Source organism: Culex pipiens, chromosome 1 (assembly GCF_016801865.2).
Source record: "Culex pipiens pallens isolate TS chromosome 1, TS_CPP_V2, whole genome shotgun sequence".
Lineage (NCBI taxonomy): Eukaryota > Metazoa > Arthropoda > Insecta > Diptera > Culicidae > Culex > Culex pipiens.
This window is the reverse complement of record NC_068937.1, coordinates 3,920,864-3,934,133: the sequence shown is the minus strand read 5'-3', so window position 1 is coordinate 3,934,133 and position 13,270 is coordinate 3,920,864. Positions and strand designations below refer to the sequence as shown.

The window sequence follows — 13,270 nt, the reverse complement described above, 5'->3', positions numbered from 1 at the left end:
TAAAAAAACATTAAAAATACCACGTAAGTGCTTATAACTTTTGATAGGGTTGTCAAATCTTAAATCTTTTATATTTAAAAAAAAGTTGTCTAAGTATACTTAACGTTACGGGTGTTCTTCCAAAAAAAAATCAAGCGAAACATTGCAAATGGGCCAAAGCCGAAGTGTACACAAAGAGTCTGTCCTAAAAACGGAATCGACGTAACACCTTATAATGTGGCCCTCTTAAACCTTGCGGTTTCGTCAACGGATCCACAGGCGTGTATCGTTCTTTTTGCGACAAGACTCCGCCTCCCGGGTCTCCTAAGTGTGAAGGTATGGGCACGGGGAGAGGGCACCGAATACCTATATTTACACTTAGAATTTTTTGCGTCCGCCCCGGGATTCGAACCGGCGACCTCTGGATTGTGAGTCCAGTGCGCGGTCCGATTGATCCACACAGGCAGACAGTCTGTCCTGCTCGTTTCTAATGTTAACAGCCACAGACGTAGGCAGGACAGACTGTTTGTTTACACTTCGGCTTTGGTCCATCTACATTGTTTTGCTCGAATTATTCTTTTTACAGTCTTCAAGACTTTATCCAAAATGGAAGGGTGGATTGAAAATTATTGAAAAAAAATCGTGTACCAACTTCTATATTACTTTTTCAAAACAACCAATGCGCCATGGGTTTCCTATGTACATAGGACCTTTTTAAAAAGTAAGCGACTTCCTTTTTTGACACTAAATCGCCTGGGAGAATACAAAAACTTTAATTTTGTTCAAATATTGATTGTCTATCTTAATCCTTGGAACATGTTTGGTATCATGATCTTTTTTCAAAAAATAGTTAAAAAGTTACTTAGTGGCGCGCGTATAACCCTAAATTTCAAGCCTTAATTTAAGCAAAAAGTATCACAAACTGCTTTATACATGATTAAAGTTATGCTACGGTCACAAATTCGCAAAAAATCAACAAATAGTTATAAAAATATTTTTTTTCTATTGTGTTAGGTCTTTTTCCGACTTGTAGTTCTAAAAATCAATATTTGAAAAAAAGAAGTAACTAGCATTTTGGATTAATAATGTATAACTAAGCGTTATAAAGGTCCTATTGCAAGAAGTTTCCAGGTTTTTTTTTACATAAAATTTCAAAATTTTACAATAGAGTGAGAGACACAAACTTGAAATAACATTTGCATTGGCCAATCCATGATTTTTTTTAATTCTAAAATCTTCAAACCTCAAAATCCAAAACCTATAAAAATTAAAAAATGGAAAATTTAATTAAAAAAATCAACGTTTTGAGGTTTTAAAAACTGTAAGGTAATAATATTTAATTTTGATTTTTTTTATTTCTAAAATCATTAAAAACCAAAATAATATTCGAAAACATCTTTGAATTCTAAAAGTTGATGAGTTACAAAGTTTCAAAACCAATTTTATTAATTCAAGATTTCTATTTAAAAATTCTCACTGCTCATAAAGTACTTTTTTAAAATTCATAACTCTTGAAAGCTGATTTTTTTTAAAATACAATAATCTAAATTAAAAGAACTTCTTAGATTTAATTAAACTGAAATTCTAAGGCTCTATAATTCTTCATATTTTCTAATTTATTTGAATTCTTTCAATTATAAAAAATGGTGAAATCTTCAAAATAAAAAAAAGCGTTCTGAAATATTAAAGCTTTTAATTTTTTTGATTCAAACATTCTTCATAGAACATTAAGGAAAATTAAAATAAAAAAAAAAACAAAATAAATTAAAATAAACAAAACCAATTAAAATTTCTGAAAATAATTAAATTTAGAAATTTTTAGATTATAAATTATTTATATTCTTATCATCCTAATTTTCTTTTTAATTTTGGAAGTCTCTAGCTAGAATTTAAAAAAAATCGTTTTAAAAAAAGGTATTTTCTAAAGTTTTTAACATTCAAATTCTGAAACATCAAAAACCTAATTAAAAAAAAATGCTTCAAATCCATACTAAACTCGATTATCCGAAGGGGATAATGTCTTGGGTAGTTGAGCTTAAATTTCATCCTTAATATGCTGTAATTTAATTTAAACATTTTAAACCCAAGATGGCGGCCAAAATGGCTCTGACGAATATTCAGAAGTTATATTTGGTAATAAAACAGGCAACCAACCACTCAATTTGACTAAAATGAGGTACTGCGACCCAGACATGCATCCGCTTCAACTCCTCTTTCATAAGAACTTGTTGGGCATATTACACGAATTACGTTAATCTTTAAAGCTCCCGATGACCTGGAGTGATTATTAAATTGAGTTTTTGGATAAGAAAGACACATGAAAATATAACTAAACGAAAATCGTATTTTTTTTTCAATAAACCAATGTTTTCTTCACATTTTTCATATTAAAAAGAAGTCGTTTGCAACGGGTAGCAAGCGTAACATTACTTCAAACACAAATGCCATCTAGAACAAGCTGAGTGCCGCTCAGAAGAGCTTTTAGTGCCGATGCATGTCTGCTGCGTATACCATATCAGTCAAATTCGAGAGACCAATTGCTTGTTACTCTACAATAATATATTTTTTATACTTCAAAATCGCCATATTGACCGCCTTCTTGGAAATAACATTTTCTTGTTCACAAATAGCACATTATTTTCGTTTTATTGTAATATGAATAAATTTTAAGTTGCCATGGAGACACATGGTAGCTTGTAGCCTACTTAGCGATTTTGATGGAATCGCCTGGTCATCCAGAACCACCGAAAAAAAAAATCTATTTCCGACTGTTTCCAACAACAGAAAGCACCTAGAAGAAATCTATTTGCTATCCATCTCCGAGGCTTAATTACGCACTTTTTTTGCCTTCTTCCTCCGAACAAAACGGAAACATCAATCCCGGCTCCGGCGTCCGAATCGTGTCCATTTCCTCTTGCCTTGGGGGAAAAAAGTCCAAGAAGAAGATGACAGTTTTTCCTTCTCGCGCGGTCCAAACTATACAATGTTTCGCTTGAATGAAAAACTCACACTGAAGAAGGAGGAGGAGCAGTAGGCGGCGGCGGATGGCCGCGAAAATGGCCAATCGGGGAGTTAATTAATGTCCAAATAAAAAAGAATAACAAGACTACAACGAACGTCCAAGATGTGTTATGAAATCGCATGCGACCGAATTTTAAAAAAGAAGAAGAGCAGCAAAGTTTCTGAACTTCAACGGCGCGCGATAGTGGGAAGAAGTGTGATGTGACGGAAAAAAACGAGATTTTCTCGAAGATTGAAGCCGCGAAGGGTCTTAAAAATAGATTTTCGGCGCTTGTGGAAAATTATGGGTGTTTTTGGGCAGGGCGAAGCGAAAGAAAAAAAAATCAGTTTGTTGTGAATATTTATTTATTTTACTTTTCCGGCTCTCTAAACACTGAATGGGACGAACTTGCGAGGGTACAAGTGTTTCGGTCAGTGGTCAATTTATTTACTGTTGTTTTTTTTTGTTTCTTTCGCAGAAATCGCGCTTTTTCATTCAGCGGTCGCGCGGTTTACGCACGCACAGTAATGGCGGCTGGCAACATGGCGGCATCGAAGGAGGCGCGCGCGACTTTTCTGACAGCTTGAGCGCAAGGCGCAGCAATAGCGTGTAGGTGGCGTCGCGTCAAAACAATAACAAAAGTGATTTGTGGTGCTGAGAGGTGTGCTCGGGAGCGCGCTCGCTCGCGAGCTGTCGGTCGTTTTATTCGCAAATTTGCGCGTGCTGAGTTGTAACAAGTTGACAGATTGATTCCGCTGGTGTAACACAGTGGCGACAGCGTGACGGCGCCACGTTGCACAACAATAACAAAAAATAAAAAACCTGTGAAAAGTCATTTTTCTTGGCGTCGCAGCAGGCCAGCAAAAACAACAACAAAACTAAACGAAGGAGGAAAAAAAGCAGCCAGCAGTCATGAAGCTTTGGAAATCGAAGAAATCTTCTTCCGGTGGAAGTGGAAGCAGCTGTGTACCCGGAAGTGGTGGTGGTGGTGGTGGCAAGGGAGGTGGCACACTGTCCAAAAACTGCAACTTCAATGGCCACAGCAGCAGCAGCAACAACAGCTTCGAGGATAATAGCGTCGAGACGTCGTTCATCAACCCGTCGGCGGTGGCGAATAATGGTGGCGCGGTGACAACGGCCGCGGGGACGCCGTCGGCCGGAGCAGGGCTGCAGCAGCAATCGGCAGCACCGCCGGGAGCGACCGGGAGCATGATGTCGGGTGAGTTTTTGGTGCGCGGGATTGGGTCACAGATTGGAAGATGGTTTGCTTGGAATTTTGAGGAGTTCATGGAAATAACTTGGAATTAGGTGATTAAATGGATTTTTAAAACTTCAAGCCAAATTAACATGTGAAACTTTTATTTATACATTCTTTCCGATCAATTTGGAAAACAAAACAAATACATTTTTTGTTGTACAGTCCAGACTCGATTATCCGGAGTGACGAATATCCAAAGTTCGATTATTCAAAGTTTTTTTTTTATTTCTTTTTTTACATCAAATTCTTGTTTTGCGACTATATTTTAGTAAATTTCGAATGGTTGATTGCCTAATTATAAAATTACACTTTCTCATAATCTCATAACCATCATTTTGGCCGCCATCTTGAATTTACAATTTCCAAAAAAACCTTTTGTAGCTTTTTGGAGTCATATTTGAGCTGAAGGATTAAAAACAAGACAAACAAAAAAAATTCCTGAGGACTTTGAATAATCGAGTCTGGACTGTACTTAAATTTTCATAATTTGATAGTTGGGTGCAAGACGCAATATTTCAAATTTAATTTCAGAAGTTTAGAATTTTTGGTGTGAAATGTTCAGAATTTTTATTTGATTTGATACCCAATCATGATGTTTAAAAATGAAAAAAAAAATAGTTAAAAAACCATTATTTTGAAATAATTTTATTTTTTTTTCTAAAAAAAAAACTAACACTGCGAAAATCCATGCAAAATTTCGTTTTGAAAATAATATTATTCAAATTTCAACGTTGCTTGTAAGATGAATTCATTTTTCCATAATTCATATTAGGCGCCATTTTGGCTTACAAATTCTAAGATCAATTTAGAGCATTTTTGGGGTCATATTTGAGCTCCACGACTAAAAATAAGATAACAAAAACTTCGATTATCCGAAGTAATTTATTTCCGACTGAAATATTTTTTGAAAACAAAAGGTTTGACGATTTATCAAGGACTTAACGAGCATCTCTTGCGCTAGAGTTTAGAATGGTGCAAAATTTGGTACAGTCCAGACTCGATTATCCGAAGGCCTTGGAAAAATTTCACTTCGGATAAACGAATCACGAAATTGTTTTTTTCGTTGTCCAATTTTTGATTGTCGAGCTCAAGTATGACCCATAAACTACTTTAAAATGATTTAGAATTGTGGGTGGATGGATGGCGGCCAAAGTAGCCGGGCTGAAATATAGAAAAAATGCATTTTTTTTTTATCTAAAAGGCAAATTTGACTAAAATGGGGTCGCATAACTCGAATTTGAGGTTAAAAGTAAAATTAAAAAAAATATATTTTTTTGGTAATGATTCGATTATCTGAAACTCTCGGATAATCGAAACTTCGGTAACCAGAATGTACCGGATTTATAAATTTTTGAAAAAAAATATTTTTTCTGGAAATAAATTAAAAATATTCTCAAACAAAACCTTCAATAATAATTTTTAAGATATAAAATCAGATTTGCAATTTATTTTTTTTAAGAAGGAAAATCACCTGTGCTAAAAATATTATTGAATTGTGGAGAATATTTTCCCTTTTAGGGACCATCCATAAACCACGTGGACAGTTTTTTGGGAGTCTGTTACCCCCCCCCCCCCCCCTCGTGGACAACAAACTTTTTTGTATGGGTTGTGGACAATCGCCATACCCCCCTCCCCCCCTAAAGTGTCCACGTGGTTTATGGATGGTCCTTTAACGGCCTTTTGAAGTTTAAATTTTGTGCAAAATTAGTTTTTTCTCAGTGTCATCTAATTAGTCATTATTTTTCAACTCGCGATTGCTCTGAAATATTGGTTCAATTTTCAATGTAAAACAATGCAACTTTTGTGAAATGAAGGTGGAATTTCTTTAAAAATAATTGCGTAATTTTAGATCAAGAGTAACATTTTAAAAGACCTTAAAACACTTGTTTTGACATTATCAATTGTTATTCTAGATTAAAAATTTCAACATCTTTTTTTTACAGATAATTTTACAACATTTCAATTTTTAACATTGGAAATTCACCCGATATTTCCGAGATGTCGCGAGTTGAAAAATTTGAGAAAATTAGATAACACTGAGGCAAACTCATTTTCCAAAAAAAAAAGCTTAAAGAAGCTGTATCTTAGCAACCAGCAGCTCTAAAAACAATGTTCAAAAGCGAATGTTAAAATACACAAAAAAATAAAATAAAGAAAATGAAAAATACTAAAATTTAAATTCCTAAAAAATCTAAAAGACAGAAATACAAAATATTATAAATAAATAGTGTAATTTGATGAGATATCTGTTAAGTTAAAAAAAAAAATTACAAGCAGTGAATAAGAAAAGTAAGCGAAATGAGTTTAAAATGTCGCGCATAACTTTTAATGTTGGGCATGCTAAAACTCTTTTCATCAGCATAGAGCAATTCCAGCTCAAATCAGGAATTTTTCTGGTACTTTTGTACCCGACCCTCTCCGATTTCAATGAAACTTTTTAGACATGTTATCCTAGGCCTATATAAGCCATTTTTGTGTATATGGAGCCAATAGTACTCGAAAATAACATTTGAGAAGGGCGTAAAGTATTTAAATATTTTTGTATTTTGCAATTTAAAATTTACTGTATCTCGAAGCAATTGCGTCGTATCAAAAAGTGGTCAAAGACAAACTTGAAGGAAATTGGACGGGCTTTCTGAAAAAAATACACTGAAACAAAAATACACGCCACTTCTATGAGATTTTTTGATTTTTAGGTCTAAAACTTAAATTTAAAGGTGTTGTCACGATTTTTTTTCGTTCAAAATTTTTGAGGAAATAGCCTAAGATGTCACCAAAAGACTGACGAAAAATGCAGGATGGTATGTCTCTCCTAAAAAAATACAAAAATCATTTACTAAAATTGTTTTTTTGAAAAGTGGTCTAAACGTCAATATTTTTGAAAACCGGCAGTGGGAATCGATTCTCCAGACAATTTTACATAAAAGTCTCTATATTGACCATTGTCCTATGTCCAATCCTTGGGAAGATACAGCGGTTTTAAAAATAAAAATGATGAAAAAATGGGTTTTTGGTGGTTTTTGGCAATTTCTATATGACAGACTTGGTTTTTCAGTCTCGTTAATATTTTTACCGGAAAGCTCGTCCAATTTCCCATAAGTTTGCCTTTGACAGCTTTTTGATTTGACTCGTTTTGATATTTACGTAAGCTAATTTACTATCCAGGTTTCTACCACACTGAAAAAAATATTCTCTTTTCAGTTATTAACAATGTAATTAAGCTTATAACTGCAAACCCTTACATCCTATTGAAATGCTGTCGAAGGCAAACTTATGGGAAATTGGACGAGCTTTCCGGTAAAAATATTAACGAGACTGAAAAACCAAGTCTGTCGTATAGAAATTGCCAAAAACCACCAAAAACCCATTTTTTCATCATTTTTATTTTTAAAACCGCTGTATCTTCCCAATGATTGGACATAGGACAATGGTCAATATAGAGACTTTTATGTAAAATTGTCTGAAGAATCGATTCCCACTGCCGGTTTTCAAAAATATTGACGTTTAGACCACTTTTCAAAAAAACAGTTTTAGTAAATGATTTTTGTATTTTTTTAGGAGAGACATACCATCCTGCATTTTTCGTCAGTCTTTTGGTGACATCTAAGGCTATTTCCTCAAAAATTTTGAACGAAAAAAAATCGTGACAACACCTTTAAATTTAAGTTTTAGACCTGAAAATCAAAAAATCTCATAGAAGTGGCGTGTATTTTTGTTTCAGTGTATTTTTTTCAGAAAGCCCGTCCAATTTCCTTCAAGTTTGTCTTTGACCACTTTTGGATACGACGCAATGGCTTCGAGATACAGTAATTTTTAAATTGCAAAATACAACAATATTCAAATACCTTACGCCCTTCTCAAATGTTATTTTCGAGTACTATTGGCTCCATATACACAAAAATGGCTTATATAGGCCTGGGATAACATGTCTAAAAAGTTTCATTGAAATTGGAGAGGGTCGGGTACAAAAGTATCAGAAAAATTCCTGATTTGAGCTGGAATTGCTCCATATTAAAAAAAATGTTGCAATTCAAGAGCATTTTTTAACTGCATTATTTTTGTTTTCAGTGCAAAATAAAAAAAAAGGAAAAAAATGCTCAAATGACATGTTTTTGTTTGTGTAATTTTCATGTTAGTTTTGCAAAACGAAAATTAAAAAAATATCACCTATATTCAGATATTGAGCAAAGGAGTAACTCTCTTTCCTCCAAATTACTATCGTTTTCTCTCATTTCTCACGTTCTCTAGACAGGGTTGCCAAAAAACTTTCTAGTAACTTTATAGTCTGGATGAAAATCTCAGTCCCTCCTCTTTTGCTAAAACTGTGGCAAATTTTGCATTTTCGCACCCTACTAAAAGCTCTCACACCCTTTTTTCCCAGCGCATGACGGAGCATATTTTCGTCATAAAAATGGACAAACAGTTACACGACATTTTTTCAAACCGGGGAAAAATGACTCTCCCTGCCCCTTTCTCAGCTTGTAATACTCACGCCCAACGGTGCAATAAAAGCTTCCTTCACGATGACGCCACAATTTCCAACAAAGCCAGGCTAATTTGTGTACGACGAGCACTCAGAGAAGTAAGTGACTGAGGTTTTTTTTTTACATTTTGTTAAGGTCATCCACTCCGCGATTTTTCCACGGTTGAGCGGATTTTTCGGGCGCTCCAAATCTCCAAACGTCACACGAATGCTCATCGAACCGGAAAATGAAGAATTCTTGGGTTGAGGTGCGCGGAAACATTAGGGAAGTCATAACGCACTCTGAGAAGTAATTGAATTAGCTTACCCAGCCCATTGTCATGTCGTTAAGGCGCGCTTTCGCGGATCGTTGATTGAAAGTTGATTTTGAAACAGTTTTGAAATTAGTGATAGTACTGGCAACACTGCAGTTTTTTGACAGATTTCTGTCAGAGTTGCCAAATCAACTTTTTTGTATTTTCAAAAATCTTAATATTGAAGAAGTTAACCTAGCAACACTGTTTTTGACAGCTCAAAGTTAAGCAGGGTTGCCAATTTTCCGATTTCCAAAGTTTCGTCAAATTTCCACCGACAATTTCCCACTCTACCCTCCAGATTGCCACACTGTATCGAATCGAGGGCCACTGCACTTCCCGTAACTTATGGCGATAATCTATAAAGTAACGAGACTTGCTCTCTCTCTCTCTCTTTCTTGAACCACATCGCATGAATGGTGCACATTTAAGAGGCAAGTGTGAAGTTTCCTCGTCAGCTGTTCATTTACTGCTGCCGTCGGTCTCGATTTAATTCGATTAAATTTATCGCTTATTTTCCATCATCAGAACACAAGCCTTCGAGGCCACCCCAGACACACTCATCTGATAGGTTAGAGAAGGAAGAAGAAACTGGGAACCCATCAACCCGACAAATGAAGACGTTTTGCCAGAGTCTGTGACATTACTCACGCCAAAAGTGACGTTAATTAGCGAATCCACCGGCCAAGGGGTTAGTTTGGGACCCCGAGTGACAAATTGTATGCAAGCGTTTCGCGCCAATTTGTCGGCGGAAAATAGTTTTCACCGTGAGCGCGAGCGCTATTTGCTAATGAGGCCAAAGGATTCCTTCTCGTAAGAGCAAATGTGCGACATTTTGAAGTTTGACTTTTCGAAGGTACCAGCCAGATGGTTAGAAAAAAACTCTCAATTTGTCTTCCTCCCACGCGCCACGAAATAGTTGCAATTGCCGTGATCAATCGTTGTTCAGGCGTGAACATTAAACACGGAGAAAGAGAATTTTGGAAATCGTGAATATTGTACCATAAAACGCAGAAATCGCGATTTTAAACCACAATTTATGAAATAATGAATAATATTCATGAAAATCATGAAATCATTCATAAAATCGTGAATAAAATTCATGAAATCATGAATTATATTCATGAAGTCGTGAATATTACTCATTGAATCATGAATAGGATTCATGAAATCGTGAATAATACTCATTAAATCATGAATAATAGTCATGTAATCGCCATGAATAACACTAATTTAATCGTGAAACATATTCATGAAATCGTGAATCATATTCATGGAAATAATATTCATGAAAGTCATGAATCATGAATGATATCACGAATAATATTCATGAAATCGTGAATAATAATCATAAAATCGTGAATAATATTCATCAAATTTTGAATAATATTCATGAAATTGTGAATAATACTCAATAAATCGTGAATAATATTTATGAAATCGTGAATGATATTCCTGTGAATAATATTTATGAAAATCACGAATCATATTCATGATATCTCCAATAATATTCATGAAATCGTGAATAATATTCATGAAATTGTGGATAATATTCATGAAATTGTGAATAATATTCATGTAATTGTGAATAATATTCATGAAATTGTGAATAATATTCATGAAATTATGAATAATATTCGTGAAATTGTGAATAATACTCATTAAATTGTGAATAATACTCATTAAATCGTGAAAAATATTTATAAAATCGTGAATAATATTCATGAAATCGTGAATATTATTCATTACATTGTGAATATTATTCATAAAATCGCTAATAATATTCATAAAATGATGAATGATATTTATGATATCACGAATAATATTCATGATGTCATAAATAATATTCATGAAATCGTACTAATTAAATCATGAATAATATTCATGAAATAATAAATAACACTCATTGGATCGTGAAATCGTGAATAATTTTCATTAAGTCGTTAAAATTATTTATGAAAACTTGAATGTAAAAACACAAAAATGACAAAAATGACAAAAATGACAAAAATGACAAAAATGACAAAAATGACAAAAATGACAAAAATGACAAAAATGACAAAAATGACAAAAATGACAAAAATGACAAAAATGACAAAAATGACAAAAATGACAAAAATGACAAAAATGACAAAAATGACAAAAATAACAAAAATGACAAAAATGACAAAAATGACAAAATGACAAAAATGACAAAAATGACAAAAATGACAAAAATGACAAAAATGACAAAAATGACAAAAATGACAAAAATGACAAAAATGACAAAAATGACAAAAATGACAAAAATGACAAAAATGACAAAAATGACAAAAATGACAAAAATGACAAAAATGACAAAAATGACAAAAATGACAAAAATGACAAAAATGACAAAAATGACAAAAATGACAAAAATGACAAAAATGACAAAAATGACAAAAATGACAAAAATGACAAAAATGACAAAAATGACAAAAATGACAAAAATGACAAAAATGACAAAAATGACAAAAATGACAAAAATGACAAAAATGACAAAAATGACAAAAATGACAAAAATGACAAAAATGACAAAAATGACAAAAATGACAAAAATGACAAAAATGACAAAAATGACAAAAATGACAAAAATGACAAAAATGACAAAAATGACAAAAATGACAAAAATGACAAAAATGACAAAAATGACAAAAATGACAAAAATGGCAAAATTGACAAAATTGACAAAATTGACAAAATTGACAAAATTGACAAATTTAACAAAATTGACAAAATTGACAAAATTGACAAAATTGACAAAATTGACAAAATTGACAAAATTGACAAAATTGACAAAATTGACAAAATTGACAAAATTGACAAAATTGACAAAAATAACAAATTGACAAAATTGACAAAAAAAACGTGCGTGCATTTTTGTTTCAGTGTCTGCAAAGTGACAGTCCGTCTCCGTTTTTATAGCAGCGCCATTATGGCGCGTTCGTTTGTTTTTTGTTTGTTCTCCGTTTACTTTCTGATCAATATCGAGAACTCACTTTACTTAAGCCAGTTCAGAGGGGAGAGGAGGGAATGGATCTGCCTGGTTTAATTGAATTATTTATTTGAACGCGCGAACGCGCGCCCCCTCGTCGCGTCTGTTGTAACAAATTTTCACTTATCTTACAAATTTTATCTTTATGTGCGTTGGAAGCAGCAGCACTTGAAGCGGGATTACCCGTCGGTTCGGTGGCAATTGATGTGGGTGCGCTTCTGCTTTTATTTTTTACGATTGACTTCATTCACAAGCGAACCCATTCAGCCGTCGAGAGTGGGGTCAAAGCAGTCCTTGTCGTTTGACGTTTGCGTGATTGCTTTTATAGCAACCGCCATAATGGTCGCCGAAGGCGACCTTCGCCTAATGGTTTTACAATCGCGCCATAAATCACGAACCAATTTACAACCGGCAAAAATTCAAACCGACGCTTTAATAGCCCCAATTTATTCGGAAAATCACCCGCGGTAATTGCACTTATCTATAATGGCGCGTCATTCCGATCCCGACATTCCTGACCTGCATTCTTCCGCCACATTGCGCTTCCGAGAAAATTCGCCCCAAATTACCATAAATCATACTCACACAACGCCGCCACCGCCGCCATTTTTACGACAATCGTCTCAAGAACCGGTTCTTTCGGTTCGTGACGTTAAGTTTTTCCTACGCTAATGAGGGCTCCCCCCCCCTCCTCCCTTTTTTTGTTTTTCCTCATGTCATTATGCAGCGGCACAACTCTTTTTTTTCTTCGTTTGGAGATTTCCGTTCTGGAATTTTTTCACGTCTCAATTCCGGTATCTTTCACAGGGATTTGTTTTCCACTTTTGGACGATTGTTTTTCTTTGCGTGCTTTATAATCTTTGGTTTGACATAAGTAGGCATTGATTTATGGTCCGCCCTAAAGGGTTTTTGAATTAATGGCTTCGGTTGCTTTGATTTGGGAAACGGGGAGCTCCAGCATTCCGTTGAACTGTCATTTTGGTTTAATGCGTTCTGGGATTTTGAAACAGAGATTTAGTTGCTTGGAAACGGGCTTTGGTTCTGCATTTGACAGGTGCTTACCTTCATCGTTGTTCGCTTTGTTTGACAGATCAAAGGAGCAATGTTAGAGGTGAGGCTACGGTTTTCGTTTTAGATGAAAACAAAACAAAAACATGAGATATGTTGACAGTCGTATATCAATCAACAAACCCATCTCAGTCAGTAATTGCACTGTAAATAAAACTTTCTTCCCCATAGTTCT

At 34.3% G+C, this 13,270-nt stretch overlaps 2 protein-coding genes across 2 annotated transcripts in view; one reads left to right on the top strand and one right to left on the bottom strand.

The window, feature by feature from the left end:
• LOC120432310 (uncharacterized) overlaps nucleotides 1-13,270 on the bottom strand; it is a 72,083-nt gene that overhangs the window by 18,692 nt on the left and 40,121 nt on the right. The window lies entirely within an intron of this gene.
• The window catches only part of LOC120432241 (glutamate receptor-interacting protein 2), a 38,383-nt gene that overhangs the window by 1,448 nt on the left and 23,665 nt on the right, over nucleotides 1-13,270 (top strand). Inside the window, exon 2 of the mRNA XM_039597415.2 lies at nucleotides 3,459-4,199. Within this exon, the coding sequence (XP_039453349.1) occupies nucleotides 3,893-4,199 (307 nt within the window). The 5' untranslated portion in view covers nucleotides 3,459-3,892. The remainder of the gene's footprint in view (nucleotides 1-3,458; nucleotides 4,200-13,270) is intronic.